The sequence below is a fragment of the Hoplias malabaricus genome, chromosome 14 (genome assembly GCF_029633855.1).
Source record: "Hoplias malabaricus isolate fHopMal1 chromosome 14, fHopMal1.hap1, whole genome shotgun sequence".
Classification (NCBI taxonomy): domain Eukaryota; kingdom Metazoa; phylum Chordata; class Actinopteri; order Characiformes; family Erythrinidae; genus Hoplias; species Hoplias malabaricus.
Window position 1 is genome coordinate 27803924 of NC_089813.1, and position 17918 is coordinate 27821841.

The following is a 17918-nucleotide window of genomic DNA, read 5'->3' on the forward strand; positions in this document are numbered from 1 at the left end:
TTAACCGTGTCCTGCTCATCTTTACCGCAGTGTGAGCAGATGTATGAAAGGCAGAGGGCATCTCACACACGCGCACACACTCTCGCTTCATTCCCTTCTTGCGTCTACTCTTTCTCGTTTCTCGTTTTCTATAATTTCCCCCCCGAATTATTATTCCCCGCAGGCACCAGAATGTCTGTACCCTGTTCCGCTGAGTTGGAGGACCCTCTCTTGGCATTCACCGCGTGCCTTAATTGTATGGACATTAAATCAAGGTCCGCCGTGAACACGCAGAGAGGAAGAGTCCCGGGGGCGCGCGCGCGCGTGCGTGATGGCGCGCTGCTACGACGAGAAGATCGCCAGAAGGCTGGTGCCTAAACAGAAATCATGAAGAAGAGAGAACATCTCGTTTCAAAGCATCGAAACGCTCAATGGCAGGGAAGCGCGCAGCAGGCCGGCTGCGCATGCGCAACGGGCTCTGCGTTAGCCTGCACACAAGCTCCAGTGCAAGCGAGCGGCGGCTATTGTCCCTGTGTTTCTAATGCATCACTGCTGCAGTTCATTACAGCGCAAGTGTCCAGTCCTGAGCACACAACAAAAGCACACAGGGCCTTCAAAACCGCACCGTCTCAAACCTGCGGCTCTGTCCATCTTCTATAAACAAAAGCTATGGTTAAATTCATCGAAAAGCAAAGTAGCCTCGTTCCTAAATGAGAGCGCCGAACCGCAACTCCCAATGCCGCAGTAGCATCGCGTCCGTCGGTAAAGAAGCCGCTCAGCATCGCTCAGCAGTAGCAGCATCCTCAAGCCAGTGCTGCTTTTCTTCAACGACAGAAAAAAATGTATAGGAAAAAAAACAGAAAATAGAAAAGGGAAAAAAAGCTCTCAGCGCCCCTCCCCACTGCAGCCTGACACCCCCATCATCACTATCACCAAAACCAGAGAGAGACAGAGAAGAAAAAGGTGGAAAAATATGAAAAACACTGCGACAGAAAGAGAGAGAGAGAAAGAAACAAAGCGAAGAATAGTGATGCGGGATACAGGAGTAAAAAACAAGAGAGAAGAAAGGAAAAGGCGCGGATGCTTCTCGCGCGCATCCCGTCAACAAAACGGCTTCGCGCAGCCGCAGTGGGCCTCAACGCCCCCATCCAGCAAAAAAAAAAAGAAGAAAGAAAAAAGAAAAAGAAACCAAACAAATAACAAAATTTAAAAGAAACGTGTCTCCGTCCTGCGGTTCTCTGCGCCGTCTTCTGCTTCTGCCGCGGAGCCGCGACGCTCGAGGATTACATCGGGACATGGTGACGTCATGCCCCCCCCAAATCGTACACATTCTCTCTCTCTCTCTCTCTCTCTCTCTCTCCCCCTCGCCGCTAAAGCAAATCCTCAGCAGCAGCCGGATGCCCTTGAAAACCAGCCCCGCTGACATTGTGGCAGGAGCGGAGAAATATCGTAGATATCTCTGCACATATCTTTACGAAAAATCCCGCGGCGGTGCTTCGGTCGCCACTAAAAAGGGGCAGTCCATTCTGAGCTCCCTAGATAATGAATGAACTCACGGAAATGTGTTTTGTTAGCCTCAAGTGCTGTTGCGGACTACAACGCAGCTAATAGCCCCAGAAAAGCTGCAGAGGCAGCAGTGTGCATCTAAAATGGCGCATGCAGGCACCTGCTGATTCCTAACCCCCTCCACCCCCAACCCCCCAGCCTACATGCCATATCCCTGCTGTTAAGAGGAGCTAAACCCTGTGGTGTTCTACATCCCATCACATAGTCCAGTAGGCCTTGCGGGTCGCACTCTGAAGGCTAGTCTGAGCTCTTGTTGGTGAAGGATTGGGCCTACATCCAGTTCCAGAGTAAAGCTCCATCTCCAAGAAATCCTTGAAATGTGGGCTATAACGTGTTTCTGCATAGCTCAGTGTGGTTGTCTCAGTTTTCCGGGGCCCTGTCCACCCCCAGAAGAGAGAGGGAGGAGCTGGCTCTGCATTACAATGGCGCCCCTCTGGTCTAAGGGGCATTGAGTGGTCAGTCCAGGCCAGGGCCTCTTCATTACAAGGCACAAAATGCACAGACAGAAGCGAGAGAGAAAGGGAGTTTGCTTTAACATTAGCACAGATGAGAATGAGCCATGTTGCTTCCATTGACAAAGTCAAAGTTGGGCTATCTTTGCACATAGGCCATTGCATTCTACCCCACCACAACCACTGAAAATGTGTTCTATATTAAAGTGTATCACTGAAAGTCCAAAACCTGATATCTTAACTTTTTCTGATTTTATTTACTTATTTTGTTGTTTGCTAACACCAGGTGTTCTTCATGTTTTACTACATTATTACTGATGAAAAGACCATATAGAATAGTCCAAACTTTAAAGACATCTACAACACCTTTGATTTTATACTTTAAGATTATAATTTTGGAGATATAATTTTTCCCAACAGTGACTAAATATAGTTTTTCCTTTACCCAAAATGTAGTTGATGAGCCAAAACATGGTATGTCAGGATGCAAACAACTAAAGGATGCATCCACCAATTTCAGCATTTCAGAAATTACTTAATTAACCACTAACCATACATGTTAACTTTATACTTCTACAACTAAGGAGTGTAATTTTTTAAGCCCTCCTTTCACCCTGTCCTTTAATGGGAAATACCACCACAGAGCATGCAGTATTTGGCTGGTGGATCATTGTCAGCACTGCAGTGAACAGACAGTGACATTGTCATAGTTCTTTTCCATCAAATCTTGAATCTTGAATCCTCTATTTTTAATTGAATATAAATTAATCAGTGTAAAGGTAATACTAGCTGTACTCATGCATGTGTCACCTGGTCATAAAATTAAAATACCATGAAAAAGTTTATTTATTTCAGTAATTCCAGTCAAAAAGTGAAACTTGTATATTATACTCATTCATTACACACAGACTGATATATTTCACTTATATATATATATATATATATAAATAAGTGTTTATTTATTTTAATTTGATGATTATAACTGACAACTAATGAAAACCCCAAATTCAGCATCTCAAAAAACTAGAACATTTTGAGAATGTTCAATATTGGAGACACCTAGTGCCACACTCTAATCAGCTAATTAACTCAAAACACATGCAAAGACCTTTAAATATTCTCTCAGTCTAGTTCTGTAGGCTACACAATCATGGGGAAGACTGCTGACTTGACAGTTGTCCAAATAACAACCATTGACACCTTACACAAACAGGGCAAGACACAAAAGGTCATTGCTAAAGAGGCTGGCTATTCACAGAGCTGTGTCCAAGCTCATTAATAGAGAGGTGAAGGGAAGGAAATGATGTGGTAGAAAAAAAATTGTAAAAGCAATAGGGATAACTGCACCCTGGAGAGGATTGTGAAAAAAAAACCATTCAAAAATGTGGGGGAGATTCACAAAGACTGGACTACAGCTGGAGTCAGTGCTTCAAGAACCACCACACACAGAGACGTATGCAAAACATGGGTTTCAGCTGTCGCATTCCTTGTGTCAAGCCACTCAAGTGACAAGAGACAGCGTCAGAAGCATCTTGCTTCCAAAACGGACTGGAGTGCTGCTGATTGGTCCAAAGTTATGTTCTCTGATTAAAGTAAATTTTGCATTTACTTTGGAAATCAAGATCCCAGAGTCTGGAGGAAGAGAGGAGAGGCTCAGAATCCACGTTGCTTGAGGTCCAGTGTAAAGTTTCCACAGTCAGTGATAGTTTGGGGTGCCATGTCATCAGCTGGGGTTGGTCCACTGTGTTTTCTGAGGTCCAAGGTCAAAGCAGCCATCTACCAGGAGGTTTTAGAGCACTTCATGGAGATGCAGATTTCATTTTCCAAAAGGACTTGGCACTTGTAACAGTGCCAAAGCTACCAGTACCTGGTTTAATAACCATGGGTTCCCTGTTCTTAATTGGCCAGCAAGCTCGCCTGATCATAACCCCATAATAAATGTATGGGGTATTGTGAAGAAGAAGATGCAATACGCCAGACCCAATGATGCAGAAGAGCTGAAGGCCACTATCAGAGCAACCTGGGCTCTCATAACACCTGAGCAGTGCCACAGACTGATCGACTCCATTCCACGTCCGCATTGCTGCAGTAATTCAGGCAAAAGGAGCCCCAACTAAGTATTGAGTGCTGTACATGCTCATACTCTTCATGTTCATACTCTTCAGTTGGCCAACATTTCTAATAAATCCTTTTTTTGTACAAGTCTTAAGTAATATTCAAATTTTCTGAGATACTGAATTTGGAGTTTTCATTAGTTGTCTGTTATAATCATCAAGTTAAAAGAAATAAACACTTGAAATATATCCGGTCTGTGTGCAACGAATGAGTATAATATACAAGTTTTACATTTTGAATGGAATTACTGAAATAAATAGGCTTTTTCATGATATTCTAATTTTGAGACAAGCACCTGTATATGTGGATGTGATAGTTGATAGATATTTTATTGTTCCTATTCAAAGTTCTGGTTTTAGTTGTTGCTTTTGTCACACAAAAATTAACATACAAGTCATTTGATATGTGAAATATGGTAAATTATTATACTATATAAACGTGATGGCAGAATGAGTGACACTTTGATTGCATTCAGCCAAAAGAGAAATAATGAGGTCAGATATTGATGTTATAGTAACTGGAATCTTTGTTCACCAGTAAAGTAATGGTGCAGCAATCTGAGCGTTAGCCCTTTTACATGGTTTACAACATTAACATTGTTTGAACCTTTAGCAACAATAAAGTACTTATGTGTAATATTGTCTCTCCAGCCTATAATTTAGCACAATGTTAGGCAGAGCATGCACCTGTTTGCTGACATAACAGATCTGGGCAGTTAGTGTTCTCCTACAAGTAGGTTGAGCTTTCCAGTAGTGTTGTGTTAGCAGCTGTTCAAAGACTGGTAGTAGCTGGCTTTGTTTACTTGCCCTCATCCTCCCTTGCTTTAAATATTGTGTTTGTTTGGGGGAAAATATAAGCGTTGAAATGGTTTAACTGGGGCATTACCACAGAAACCAACATTTGCTTGAAAAATAAGAAACTCAAAATACAAAGCATAAAGTTAGTTCCCTATTTAAAATTTGTGCCAGAACCAAATCTTCACCACTGGTGGCCCCTTACTTTGAACTATATTGTACTATTGTTAAATTCACACAGACCCAGATCCTTTATTGCAACAAATAAAATAAGTAAAATTGAATCTTCATTTTAAAGTGATCATAAACCCTAGAAGTGATCACTAAATCTTTTCCTCATTTACTGGCTCTTCACACACCCCTCCATTCATCTCCTACTGCCTTCCACCTTCCTCATCCTCTCTCTCCCAAATCTTCCTCCCACGTGCATACATATCTCTCGCTAGCACGAGACCCACTCTGCCCCACATGCCTCGGATGATTGGCCCAGCTGCTCTGCTCAAATTCACCATAGCAACCACAATTTCGTCGCCCAGCAACGGGCTTCTCTTTCACCCCACTATCTACGCTGAGACCCCCCCACACACACACACACCTCCCGGTAGTGGCCTGTGTGGCGGGCGTCATGAGGCTAGAGGGTGAGGGTCCATACCGGCCCAGACCCTCAGACCGGCATATGGAACGAGATAAGTGGAGAGGGGCAGCAGAACCTTCTGTTTGTGATTTCTGGGCTATGAAAAGATTTAGACTTTGCAAAATGACACAAAACAGGATCATATTTTGAATCAGATGTTGCTCCTCAGAACTGGATTAAATATGATTTTAGGCTGATCTAAAAACCTAAATTGGTAACACATTAAGCATTTCACAGCAATATTTTGTATCTCCTGTAAGTTAAAGGGAAACTTTAATATATGTTAATGTGGTTACATTTAATTCTAAGCTATTTTGGACCAATCATCATAAAATGTAAGGAAAAGCTGGCATTTTCACACAGTGTGAAAAAAAGATGGCCAATTTTGTGGACATTTTGTGGACACTTGCTCATTGGTCATTTCTTTGCAAATGTATATTTTGTCTGCCAGAGCATGAGTGAGTTGAGAAACTGATGCTGGATGCCTATTTTCAAATCACACCACTGATATGTGGTGAACAGGCCAATGCTGGGTGCTGAAATAACATATAGCATTGAGCCTGGTGACTTTAAGATCAAGCAATCGTATATATTTTATACATTTATTACAATGGGTGAACAAGGCTGAATTTACAGATTATAAACAGGTGTTTACTATATATTGATATCTATATAGTATACATTTTCCAGACAAACTCCATAACAGTAACTTCATCAGAGACGGCCTAAGTTTCTGTAAGTTAATGTAAAATTATTGCATTATAGATCAATTTAGATTTGGATTTTGAACTATCGCCTGTATGTGAAAACTAGAATGTTATAAAGTAATAAAACATTACATCTGTCATTTACTCAATACTCTTTAGGTCTCTATTTCTTCAAAATTCATGCTGACATTTAGTCAAACATTTAGACAATACTGACATTTTGTTCTGCACATTTCGTTCTGTTTGGATGAATCACTCCTGAATCACTTGCTTCACATCTGAAGCATATTCACAGTATGCCAAATGCAGAGAACCCAGATAATGAGCATAGTGTAAGCTTTGACACATTATATTTCCTGCTGGTATTACTACCCCACACTCCTTTTGTTATAGGTCTAGATGACTTGTGCCTATGCCCTTAAATGATGCTCTCTTTAGCTTGAAGGCAAAAAGCCTAGGCGCCCCTTGAAGGTGTAAGGTCATATGCAAATGCTGCTGTGAGGGTGTGTCAGCATCTGTGCGTTTGCAGATGGGTGTGTCTGCCACGCTTATGCGTGCTTTAATTTCCATATATTAATATATCAGTTACTCACAGGCCCCATCCCTCTGCCCATCCATTTCTTTTTTCTTTGTTCTCCTAGGCTTGTGTCACCCCTCCCCCTGTACACAGCTCTTGATATGGCCAAAGGTTGGACTGGGATGTGTGGGTTCTAGTTCCAGTTTGGTAAAATTATGCAGTTAGAAAACAGATTTTAATGTAGAAATGTTATTATACCTTTTGTATTATAGATGTATAGTTTGCCTGTAACATCTGATAAGCACTACTGTTCTAGCTAAGGGCTTAAAACTGGACTAATGAAACTACTTCTAACAAATAGCATTTTTATGTGTAGGTAGGCTTGGGATTTGATGCCAAAAAAGAAACAAGTCCATGTTGATATAACTATATGCTTTGCCAAATAATTCAGAATTTTATTATTTTTTTTACGATTTGAATTATGTTAATACATCTATACACAGTGTCCAAAAAATGCAAAAGAAAATAAGCATGTATAAGCATATATATATATATATATATTCATTCACTGTCTGTAACCACATTTCCAGTTCAGGGTTGTGGTGGGTCTGGAGCCTACCCAGAATCATTGGGCGCAAGGCGGGAACACACCCTGGAGAGGTCGCCAGTCTATTGCAGGGCAACACACACTCACACATTTACTCACACAACTATGGACACTTCTGAGTAGCCAATCCACCAAACAATGTGTTTTATTGGTCAATATGAGGAAACCAGAGCACCAGGAGGAAACCCACACAGACACAGGGAGAACTTCCATTTCCACTTTTCTATAGCAAATATTGTCCGTGGCATTGCTGTAGGTTAAAATTGCCTTGGTTTTTGGTACTCTATAGACCCCCTTTATTTAAAAGAGACTTGAGTGAAAAATGTTTTTATAATTTAGATAACTGTCAATTATGACAATGAAAATATTTTGTCCATAAGGTCATTTTGGCACCACCCCTGTGCCGAGTTGCTGGCTGCTTTGTGATTCACAGATCTCTTTGCATATTTATCACCAAAATGAGTAATGTTTACAAGAATACTGTTAGCAAAAACAAATTAGACCATCAACGGTCTCCCATTAAACAGATGTGTTGCTGGTTAATTCTGAATGCTTGATTGCATTGCATCAACCCCCTCCTCGTACAGAACGTTCCAGAAACAGCCAGCATCTCATTTCCAACACACAGCCATTTGCATCTGCAAATGATGACTAATTAATCTGACTCATTTAGGGCATTTCTCACAAATGGGAGGAATATTGTCATTTATTATAGCATCTATTAGACAGAAATCAAATCAACATACAAAGACAATCAGCCGCCCACTGCCCATTTCTGGAATTAATAGAAGAGTTTGGGGAGGGGGGTGATAAAAAAACATTGTAGTAAGAACAGGACAATCAGAGGTTTAGGGGTTTAAGAAAGCAAAGATCAAATGCAATACAAGATATAAACATAAATTTTTTCTTTGATTTTCTGTAACAATTTCACCCTGATCAAGGTCAGTGAGAGGAGCCTCACCTGAGATATCGGGTGCAACGCAAGGGCACACTTGTGCCTGTTCATCCCAGGGCCTCATACACTCATCCAGTCACAAACTGGAGTACCTGAAGGACCCACGCAGACAGAGGGAGAACACACCAAACTCCTCACAGAAAGTGACCCAAGGCAAACATCAAACCCAGGACCCTGAAAGGAACACACACTTAACAGAGCAGCATTAGTCCATCATGGGAGAAGAACAAACAAAAATATTAAATCATTGCAGAGACAACAAAAATAGCACCAATTTGTCAACATTTGTAACAGTATTAGCCCCCTCCAAGATGTGTTCCCTTGTGTCCAGTGATTCCAGGTAGGTTCTGGACCCACAGCGACCTGGATAAGCGGTTACAGACTATTAATTAGTTATTAACACTTTTTGAATACATGTGTGTATGAAAAGCATTTAAGAACAGGACAGGCACATAATATAAATTTGAAGGGAACATTTTTAGATTATATGAATGTATTGGAATTTACATACCATATTCCCAAACGGAAATTGTCCATTTATGGCCTTTATTTATAGTTCTTATGTGACTGCTCTTTTAAGTGTGTGGCATGGGCGAGTGTGGCATTTATGATCCAAATTTCATTATGCAACCTGAGAAGCAGCCACCATACCTGGGGAGCAGTTGGGAGTTTGGTGCATTTTCTCAAGCAGAGCTCAGCTGTGAATATTGAGTGAAGACAAAGCACTGTCCATTCACTCCTCCCATTCCTCTTTGTTCTGCTAGTCTAGGACTTTTTGATTTCAAGGCCGTTCTTTTCAGGCCTTGGCTGCCATCACCCCCACCCCCTCCCCCCCAACCCCAAACTAGGTCTAAACCATCAGCGCTGGTAAAGAAATGAGCTATTGCACATGTTGGGGTCAGAATTGTTTTGAAACCTGTTATAATCTCTTTATCCTGGAGATCATCTTGTTTTTGACGCTTGTTCATGAACAATAACGCTACTACCACGGTGACGTCATCTGTTGCCAATTTCACCACTTTCATTCTGGCCCCAATGTTTACCATAAAGCTGCTGACTCCCATGTTTATGAAAGGCCTTTGTTTTTATTTTTCCTCGTGATGTGATTGGACAGGTTTCTAATCCCTTCACTCCGTCCTCTCGTTAAGTAGTGCGCGCTCTCGAGGTTCAGGTGCATGAACATCAAAGTCGCACGTTTGCCTGAACAGAATGGAAGCAGGAGGACAGAACTTACCCATGCTCGCTCAGGGTTCTCCACAGAACAGCTGGCCGCCTCACAGCGAGGCTCTAGCCATAGGGAGGGTCCTTGAGGGGCGCTGGGAAGAAGCGGGTCATACTGAGCACACAGACCACTCTGTACACAGGGTAGTAGATTCGGCCAACAGACACTCCAGAGGCCTGTCGTCTCCGGACGGAATGTGTACGCTGAAGAGGATGGGCGAGAGGTCCCGTGCCATGCGCGTGAGCATCAACGCACGCGAGCGCAGGCGCATGCACGACCTGAACGAGGCGTTGGACGAGCTGAGGGCCGCCATTCCGTACCGAGCTGGACCTACATCTAAGAAGTTGACCAAGATCGCCACACTGCTGCTGGCCAGGAACCACATCCTCCTGCAAGCGCGCGCGCTGCAGCACCTCAGCAGGATGCTCGAGCACATAAACTCGGCGCGCACGTCGCCACAGGGCACTGTTAGCACAAACCCCTGGACTGTGTGATTTATAGCATAATGCTTGTTTTCAATTCATCGTTCACTCATTCTCTAACACACTGTCTACTGGGGCCTGAGGATGCTCTTCAGAATACAGAATAGATACTACTGCTTCCCTAATGCAGCTTCGCGTGGCTTTGAAGAACCAGAGTTGTGTGTGAAGGACATCCACATAACAGAAAGGCTCTCTATCTTTGAAAGTTATATGGACAATTTTGAGCCTAATTTTTTGGGGCTTGGTATATTGTCTTCTACAGAACTGTCAGGCAAAATTGTCTTAAAATCAAAGTCTGTTTTTTGTTTGTTTGTTTGTTTGTTTTTATTATTATTATTAATATTTGGATGTTTAGAAGAATTAAAAATATGTTTTGTTTATAAGAAGTATTTGAAGAGCAAAGGATTGCCCCCTGTCACAGAAGTCAATGTGTTGATTTAATGATTTCATGAAGGATTGATTAGAGGTGCTGGATGCTACTGTAAGCTTTTTGAGGAGAGATTAAGAAATTGTTCAGAAAAACACAAACCCATCAGATCAATTAATTCCCATCTGTGTCATCCTTTAATAAATGCTCTTTTTTCATTATATATCCCACTTTGTTGGGAGTGGTTAATATTTTGATAAACACATTTATATACTATATAGAGCACATGTAGGTGGCTTTCTATGTACATTTTCTCCTAACCTGGGGACAAAAAAAAAAAAACAATTAAAAGTATAAAAGCAGTAAACAGGAAACTATTCTCACTGTGCTCTCAATTTACCACACAGTGCTTCTTCATGCATCATTTGCCACATTATTTCTGTTGGGACATATTTTTAGAGATATAGAAATAAAAATTGATTCTCTGATGAATTTGGTGACACATACTGTTAAACAGCCCCACTTTGCTATGAATTTCAATTATACCATAACATGGACAATACTGAATAACAGATGTCAAATTTTCCCTTCATATGAAGAATAATAAAATATATATTTGTTAAATTTGATGGGCTGGTTAATTATGTTATAATGTCACATAAATATTGTAGCAAGTAATGAGTTATGTTTGACTGCAATATAGTATTATTCCACTCTAGTAATATAGTTATAAATATGGAATGTCTCCAAATATGGCATGCCAATGATGTTATTGTATTGAAAAAAAATGGATTCCTAGTGTATACATTTAAATATTTACCTGGTTATCAACCTGAAAGCACAAACAACAAACACATCGGGTCAATCTGGGTTTAATCCATAGCACAGAAGTTAATGCCTTGTTTTTGTCTTATGCATAGGATGAAAACCAATAGATGATCCCAGTGATATTGTGGACTACAAAGTAATAATAACATAGTGTCTTCTTTTTAAAGGGACTGCATGACTTGATCTATTTTGGAATACAATTGCCAGGCCCATATGCCTCTTTTTTTGCCACGGTGCTTTACTGTTTGTTTTGGTTTAGCACAGTGTATGTGTGTTGGTGTGTGTTTGTGTGTGTGTGTGTGTGTGTAATAAGATTGAGCAGATTAAAGCTCATTTAGAAAGGTGAGAGTATAAGGCATCAGCAGCCACTGTTATATCACATCATTAGTGCCTGGCTGTAACATATTAAACTACATTTAGATTTACATAAGCTTTATCTATATGATGTTATTTACATATAGCATTTAGCAGATTAATGTATTATTATTATTATTATTATTATTATTATTATTATTATTATTATTATTATTATTATTATTATTCACACATTCAAACTTAGAGACAGATTAATGTGCAGCCTATGCTCAGATGTCACATTCTAAATAAAAGTGTTATACAATAATAATAATAATAATAATAATAAATAGTATTTTAAACAATTATTTCTTGTCGTACACAGAACTGAGACTCAGCTAAAATAAAGGACTTTTTTTATTTACATTTATGTAGGTCAAGTTAATGCAATATAACTAGCTAACAAATAAACATCACTGTGACCATGTAGTAAATGCAACTGTCATCAAGCAGAATCATAACAATATTTTTAAAGGAACCATTTTCTGAACTGAATAAATAAATGAATAAATAATTATTTCCCTTGTAGGTGTTAATTTTTTTATTATTATTATTTAGCCGTGGTTCAACATGTTCTGAATCCTAGCTATAGACTAACCTCTCCCTCCGTTCCTTTTTGTAAATGTCTGAAAATTTTCAGTGTATACATGAAAAAAATTAAGAACGGCTGAAATAGTTCTACCCAAATATATCGTCAGTCTGCCAACTCCTTCCCTCAGACCACATCTCACTTCTACTAATAACACCAACGGTTATTTATTTTGTATTTGTATTATTTATGTAATTATTTATTTTGTCTCCGAAATTTAAATCTAACAAGATATTTATGGAAGCCCTCAATGTGTAATTAAAAATACAGTAAAAGTTTTAATACCTCAAATCAAGTACTGCGTATTTCTGTCAGTGTCATGGCTCTGACGGGAAAATATAAAACAAAGCTCTATAAAACAAAGTTAAGTAACTGTTAGAAGATTTTTTACAACCCTGTAGTGGTGAAATAACTCATTTAAATACCAATATGACATGCATGTAGTAAGAACAATGATACACAGAGAGGTTTTACTTAAACATGTAGCTACCTAGTGATAGTAAATGTTGGCTTGTGTACAGAAAAACAGAGGCTACGTAATATTTTGTTGACTGTTATCCTTGACGTTATGTTGCCATTTTATCATACATTTTAAGACGATATGTATCATCAGAATTTACCACACAGTTGACAGTTTGACCCATTGTTGGGTCGAAATTTAATACTTATTAAACCAATAAGGATTAGTCAATTTGATTTAAACATTTTGAAGTAAACAATCCCTTGTTTACTTTCGTGATTACATTATCTGGAATGTTTCACGTTAGTGAATAACTGGCAACCCGGGCAGCTCTTCCATAGCAACCATGACGTCACAAGTCTGGCCAATCTTGTCGTTTGGCCCAAGTCTCGTTACGAAAGTGCCGTCATTTCTCGCGTGATCTCCTTCTCAGGCCCGCTACCATCGAGGAGAATTATTTGTAAGTATTTTTATAACAACGGGACACGTTTGTGCAGATTTAGAAAATGGAAAATATCAGAGAGCAGGCTTAATTTTCTACATGAATATTTTGTATAAGGCCACTCTAAAAGTGCGAGTGCGGTTTAAAGCGCTGTTTATAGCCCGTAGTCGAGGCTCAGGCTTCAATGTTTTGCTTCCTCTCGAGGCCGCGGCCAGCTTTAATTTCTTAAAACGGAAAATTGTAGATTTTGCGATTTTTTCATGTTGTGTTGTTAAATTAGTTATAATATGCTTAATACAGCTGTGAACTGTGTTGGTGTTGTATTAAAACACGTTAATAACAGCTAAAGAGGTGAGGATTTTCTCTCTGCGTTTACACCATCTCTTAACCGCGAAAATACGAACTCAGTACTGAGTTCTCGTTTATCCCACAGTCACACTGAAGAGCAGGGGTTGTTTCAGAGCAGGATCTATGACTTGGCTAGATGACTTAAGTCCACAATTGATGACTGTCTATTCGGAATATCCTAAACGTCTTGATTTGAAGCTCAATTAATCTGGCTAACCTAAGAAATCCGTCGTTTTAAAACACACCCCTCAGCTGTTAATATGTAAACAAACACTAAACGGATATACGATAAACCCATCACCAGCTGACGTTTAAACGTGAAAGTGAACAGTTATGGATATGAACTGGAAAAATAAGATCATAGCAAAAATTCAGTCCACTGATTGTAGTTTTGTTTACTACTAATATTTATTGTCTAAGATATTACACTGTCATACATCTCTATATGTTACATAAACTGCTTCGAGATTAATCAGTGCTCTTTCGCAAAATGAAACCTCGAGCGATAAAGCAGGCTTATGTTTAACCAAAAATCTGGCGTGTATTACCAACAAATTTTGTTTTTAGACTTACATACAGCTTAAGTTGATTAAGTTTTTTTTTCTTTAAACGCATGGGTAACAGTTATAACCTTTACATTTATTCAGCACTGTTACTACTCTCTGAAGTATTTAATTGAGTTTACTCCCTCATACCCTTATTAGTGTAATACATCCTGATGCTGCTCATGTAAATGTAATTTATGCATGCATGTATGAAGGATATATATATGTATGTGTATATATATATATATATATATATATATATATATATATATATATATATATATATATATATTTATTTATTTATTTGTATAAATATAAACATTTATTCAGTTTTACAGAAGAAAACGTACTCAAGTTGCATTTCAATGATGAGCTACACAGAAAAGCCTGAAGACATTACGAAGGAGGAGTGGATGGAGAAACTGAACAATGTGCATATTCAGAGAGCAGACATGAACCGCCTCATCATGAACTACTTAGTAACAGGTATTTATGTTGGTAAATGATTTTACATAAGCTCACTGGACAAAAAAACTTCCATGCATCCTTTATACTAATATTTGGTTATGTGTTCCCTTACCTTAACAGCACATGGTTGTCAGGTGAGGATTATACTGACCTTTTGAGATTGATCCTGTCCATTCTAGTCTACTCTTCCACTAAGTGGGTGCATAGTCAGAATTAATTTGTGCCTGTTTAGCATTTTATATTCTGTTCCAAATTGAGCATTGGGACCTAGGACTGGTGATTTTTGCTTAGCAGTAAAACTGGCCTTAGTGCTTCACCATGTCTGTTTACTCATAAAGACACTTTTGGGTTGTCATAGCGGAGCATTGGAATGTTAGATGTGTTAGATACACAACTGAACCCCTCACCCACATCACCACCTTCAGTCCTTTTCCAAATCCACACCCAACACACATGAATGCTCACTGCTTTGCTACTGCTGGAGACTATCACAATTACTTCGGCCATGACTTTCTTTCTTTGTTTAGCAGCGCAACGTTTTGAATATATCAGTTTAACTCTCTCTGCCATTCTTGTACTATTTATTCACAGCTTTAAACAGAAAATGACAAAATTCTTCTGAAATAAATGATTAACTTTAGCTTTAACCACGTAATAGAGAGAAGGAATAATGCATGCCTCTTTTATGTAGCTCTATATTTTTTCTTGCAGTAAGCTACAGTTCCGGTCGGTTGGTCATGTGAGTTTCAGCCGAACTAAGGATTGATGTTCAGCTTGGCACATGCATATTTATGAAAGTTGTATGTGTTTGTGACTTAATGCTGTATGCAATAATTATAGGTACTGGATGAATTCCACTACTCATATTGACAAAATACATAGCATCACATTGTTTTTGTAACAGACATAAATCTAGATCTATAATGACGTTTCCATTTCACAGAGGGGTTTAAGGAGGCTGCAGAGAAGTTCCGAATGGAATCGGGCATTGAGCCTAGTGTGGATCTGGACTCGCTGGATGAAAGGATAAAGATCAGGGAGATGATTTTGAAGGGACAGATTCAAGAGGCCATATCTCTTATCAACAGCCTTCATCCAGAGCTCCTGGACACCAACCGATATCTGTACTTCCACCTACAGGTAAACATTATTTTTAAATGTGCAGATGTTGTAAAGTATTCTCCAGAAATATCTGGAAAACTGAAATATTGTTAATAACTTTATCTGTGGTTCATCCATTCTGCAGCAGCAGCATCTGATTGAGCTGATTCGCCTGCGGGAGACAGAAGCTGCGCTGGAGTTTGCACAGTCACAACTGGCTGAACAGGGCGAGGAAAGCAGGGAGTGTCTGACTGAGATGGAGAGAACTTTGGCCCTGCTTGCTTTTGATAACCCTGAAGAGTCACCTTTCGGAGATCTGCTTAACATGATGCAGCGGCAGAAGGTAAGAATGCGGTGTGTGCGAGAACTGACAGGTACAAAAATATGTTTTTTGGAGATAAAAATTCAGAATTTCAGAAAACGACCAATTAGTTATTTCTAGCATATTTTTGTGAAATATGGGATAGAGCATGACATCACTGAAATTCCCCGGATTTTCTTCATAATAAATATATTACAGAATAAAACAAATATTTTCAGTGTGATCACCAGGATGCAGCTATTCTTTGTACAGTTTGGGTTTCTTCTTCCCATTGATTTCTCATTTACTTATAGTATCAGGTTGCATAATCTGTCCTTACCTATATATTTCTAACCATCTAATGGGTTTATGTTTTCTCTGTCTGGGTAAGCACACCATGCTACACCAATAAGAGACCTTGAGGAAGACTTCCAACATTTCCATTGCTTTCCCCTATTGCTCCATGATTGTTTAAGCCAATAGACATTGAATAAGTGCATAGAAACAAAAGCAGAACTGTCTTAAGTATTGTTAGATATTAGTACCATTTCTACTGATATATGTAAATCCATGTACCTTGTTATTGACTGATCTACTAGTCGGGCACTAGTGTGTATGTAATTTGGTGAACACTAGTATCTGGTAAAATTTAAATGCACCGAGTCCTGTCCACTAGGTGGCATCGTTGTGTTTAGAAAACACAGATGCAGTTCTCTACTGTTAAAACCCAAGTAATGCTTCTGTTTTCTCTTAGGTTTGGAGTGAAGTGAACCAGGCGGTGCTGGACTATGAGAACAGAGAGTCAACGCCAAAGCTGGCGAAGCTGCTGAAACTCTTGTTATGGGCACAGAATGAACTGGACCAGAAAAAAGTCAAATATCCCAAAATGACAGACCTTAGTAAGGGCACAATCGAGGACCCCAAGTAGAAATTGACTTAAAAAATGGACATCTATGTTTCTTTTTCTCCCCTTATTTATAAGCAGTCAGTGACTGGACCATATATGTAAATCATATATATAAATATGAATAAGTCTTTTTTTTTAATGCTCATATAAGAAAAGTAACTTAATTGACTGGACATGGTATTATATTTGAGATCAGATATCGTAAACAAAAAGTACATATTATCAGATTTCTGAAAACTAATATTTGCTGTATACCCTTTTGCAGACTGCCAAAAGTTCTGTAGAACTGATTTCTATCTGTGAATATCAAAGTCATTACAATTTTAAGTACTTGCGTTTTAGGTATTGTTTGGTCACTTTGTGTTTTTACGTCCGTTCATTAATTCAGTGCAGATTTTATGCCTAAATTAGGCCACAAGTTAGACGGGTAAAATCAGCTGTTGGTTTAAAGGAAGGTGTTAAGCTTTAAAACTGTGTTTTTTCTACAGAAAAGTTTCCAGGATTGAGAAGTTAGCTTTGGTAATGCTTGGATGGTTTGGTCTTCTCTGGAAAATGACACTGAAATTGTCTGTACGTTGTGACTGATGTGTATGTTTGAATTGAACGAGGTGTACTGGTTGGTCCTCTCACCCATATCTGATAGACTTGTGCTCATGCTGTGCCTTGTGTAGGCTAGATTGTGCTTTTTGCATTACAGTGTATGTGACAAACTCTAGCCTTGCGGTTCCACTCGGAATGGAATCAGGTCTACTCATATGGGGAGCAGAAGATAATAATGAATATTTCAAGTGGATGAATGGTCGCGTAAGATGCTTTTTTTAGACCACATAAGCTATTTTTACTTTGAATGCACATATTTATATTGTCATTACAGTCACTACAAAGCCACCACGCCTTGTTAGACTTGGCTGTATCCCCTGTTATCCTTATTTTACATTTATAATTGCTGCTGAAGTTTGTAGTTTGTCCATACTTAACATTGTTGTCATCTTCTAGTATTATTTATTCATCCAGAGCACATTCCCCAGCCTCTCCTGTTTTTAAACACATTTACAGGTACAATAAAACTTTCTTTTCAAACAAATACACGTCTTTGCATTCAAGCTTTTCTGTCCACCTTCCTCTTTCACATTTGTCCTGAAACAGATGTGCATTTATGTAGAATGCTGATAAGCCTC

The 17918-nt window shown here is 39.2% G+C and overlaps 1 protein-coding gene across 6 annotated transcripts; it reads left to right on the plus strand.

The window, feature by feature from the left end:
- Positions 1 to 12956: 12956 nt before the first annotated feature.
- gid8a (GID complex subunit 8 homolog a (S. cerevisiae)) lies at positions 12957 to 17812 on the plus strand. 6 transcript variants are annotated; one of them, XM_066644018.1, is made up of 6 exons: positions 14328 to 14449; positions 14552 to 14565; positions 15143 to 15271; positions 15375 to 15571; positions 15678 to 15875; positions 16588 to 17812. In XM_066644018.1, the coding sequence occupies exons 3-6, from the start codon at positions 15223 to 15225 to the stop codon at positions 16759 to 16761; spliced, it is 618 nt and encodes a 205-aa protein (XP_066500115.1). In that variant the 5' UTR covers positions 14328 to 14449; positions 14552 to 14565; positions 15143 to 15222; the 3' UTR covers positions 16762 to 17812. The 6 variants fall into 6 exon arrangements, with proteins under 6 accessions (XP_066500111.1, XP_066500113.1, XP_066500114.1 ...); XM_066644014.1 differs by lacking the exons at positions 14552 to 14565; positions 15143 to 15271 and adding an exon at positions 12957 to 13088 and having other exon boundaries at positions 14294 to 14449; XM_066644016.1 differs by lacking the exons at positions 14552 to 14565; positions 15143 to 15271 and adding an exon at positions 13041 to 13088 and having other exon boundaries at positions 14302 to 14449.
- The last annotated feature ends 106 nt before the right edge of the window (positions 17813 to 17918 follow it).

Coding starts and splice junctions, on each gene's coding strand:
- gid8a (XM_066644014.1), top strand. CDS start 14,329: ATGATGAGCTACACAGAAAAGCCTGAAGACATTACGAAGGAGGAGTGG. Junction 14,450..15,374: donor CATGAACTACTTAGTAACAG/GTATTTATGTTG, acceptor TCCATTTCACAG/AGGGGTTTAAGGAGGCTGCA. Junction 15,572..15,677: donor ATCTGTACTTCCACCTACAG/GTAAACATTATT, acceptor TCCATTCTGCAG/CAGCAGCATCTGATTGAGCT.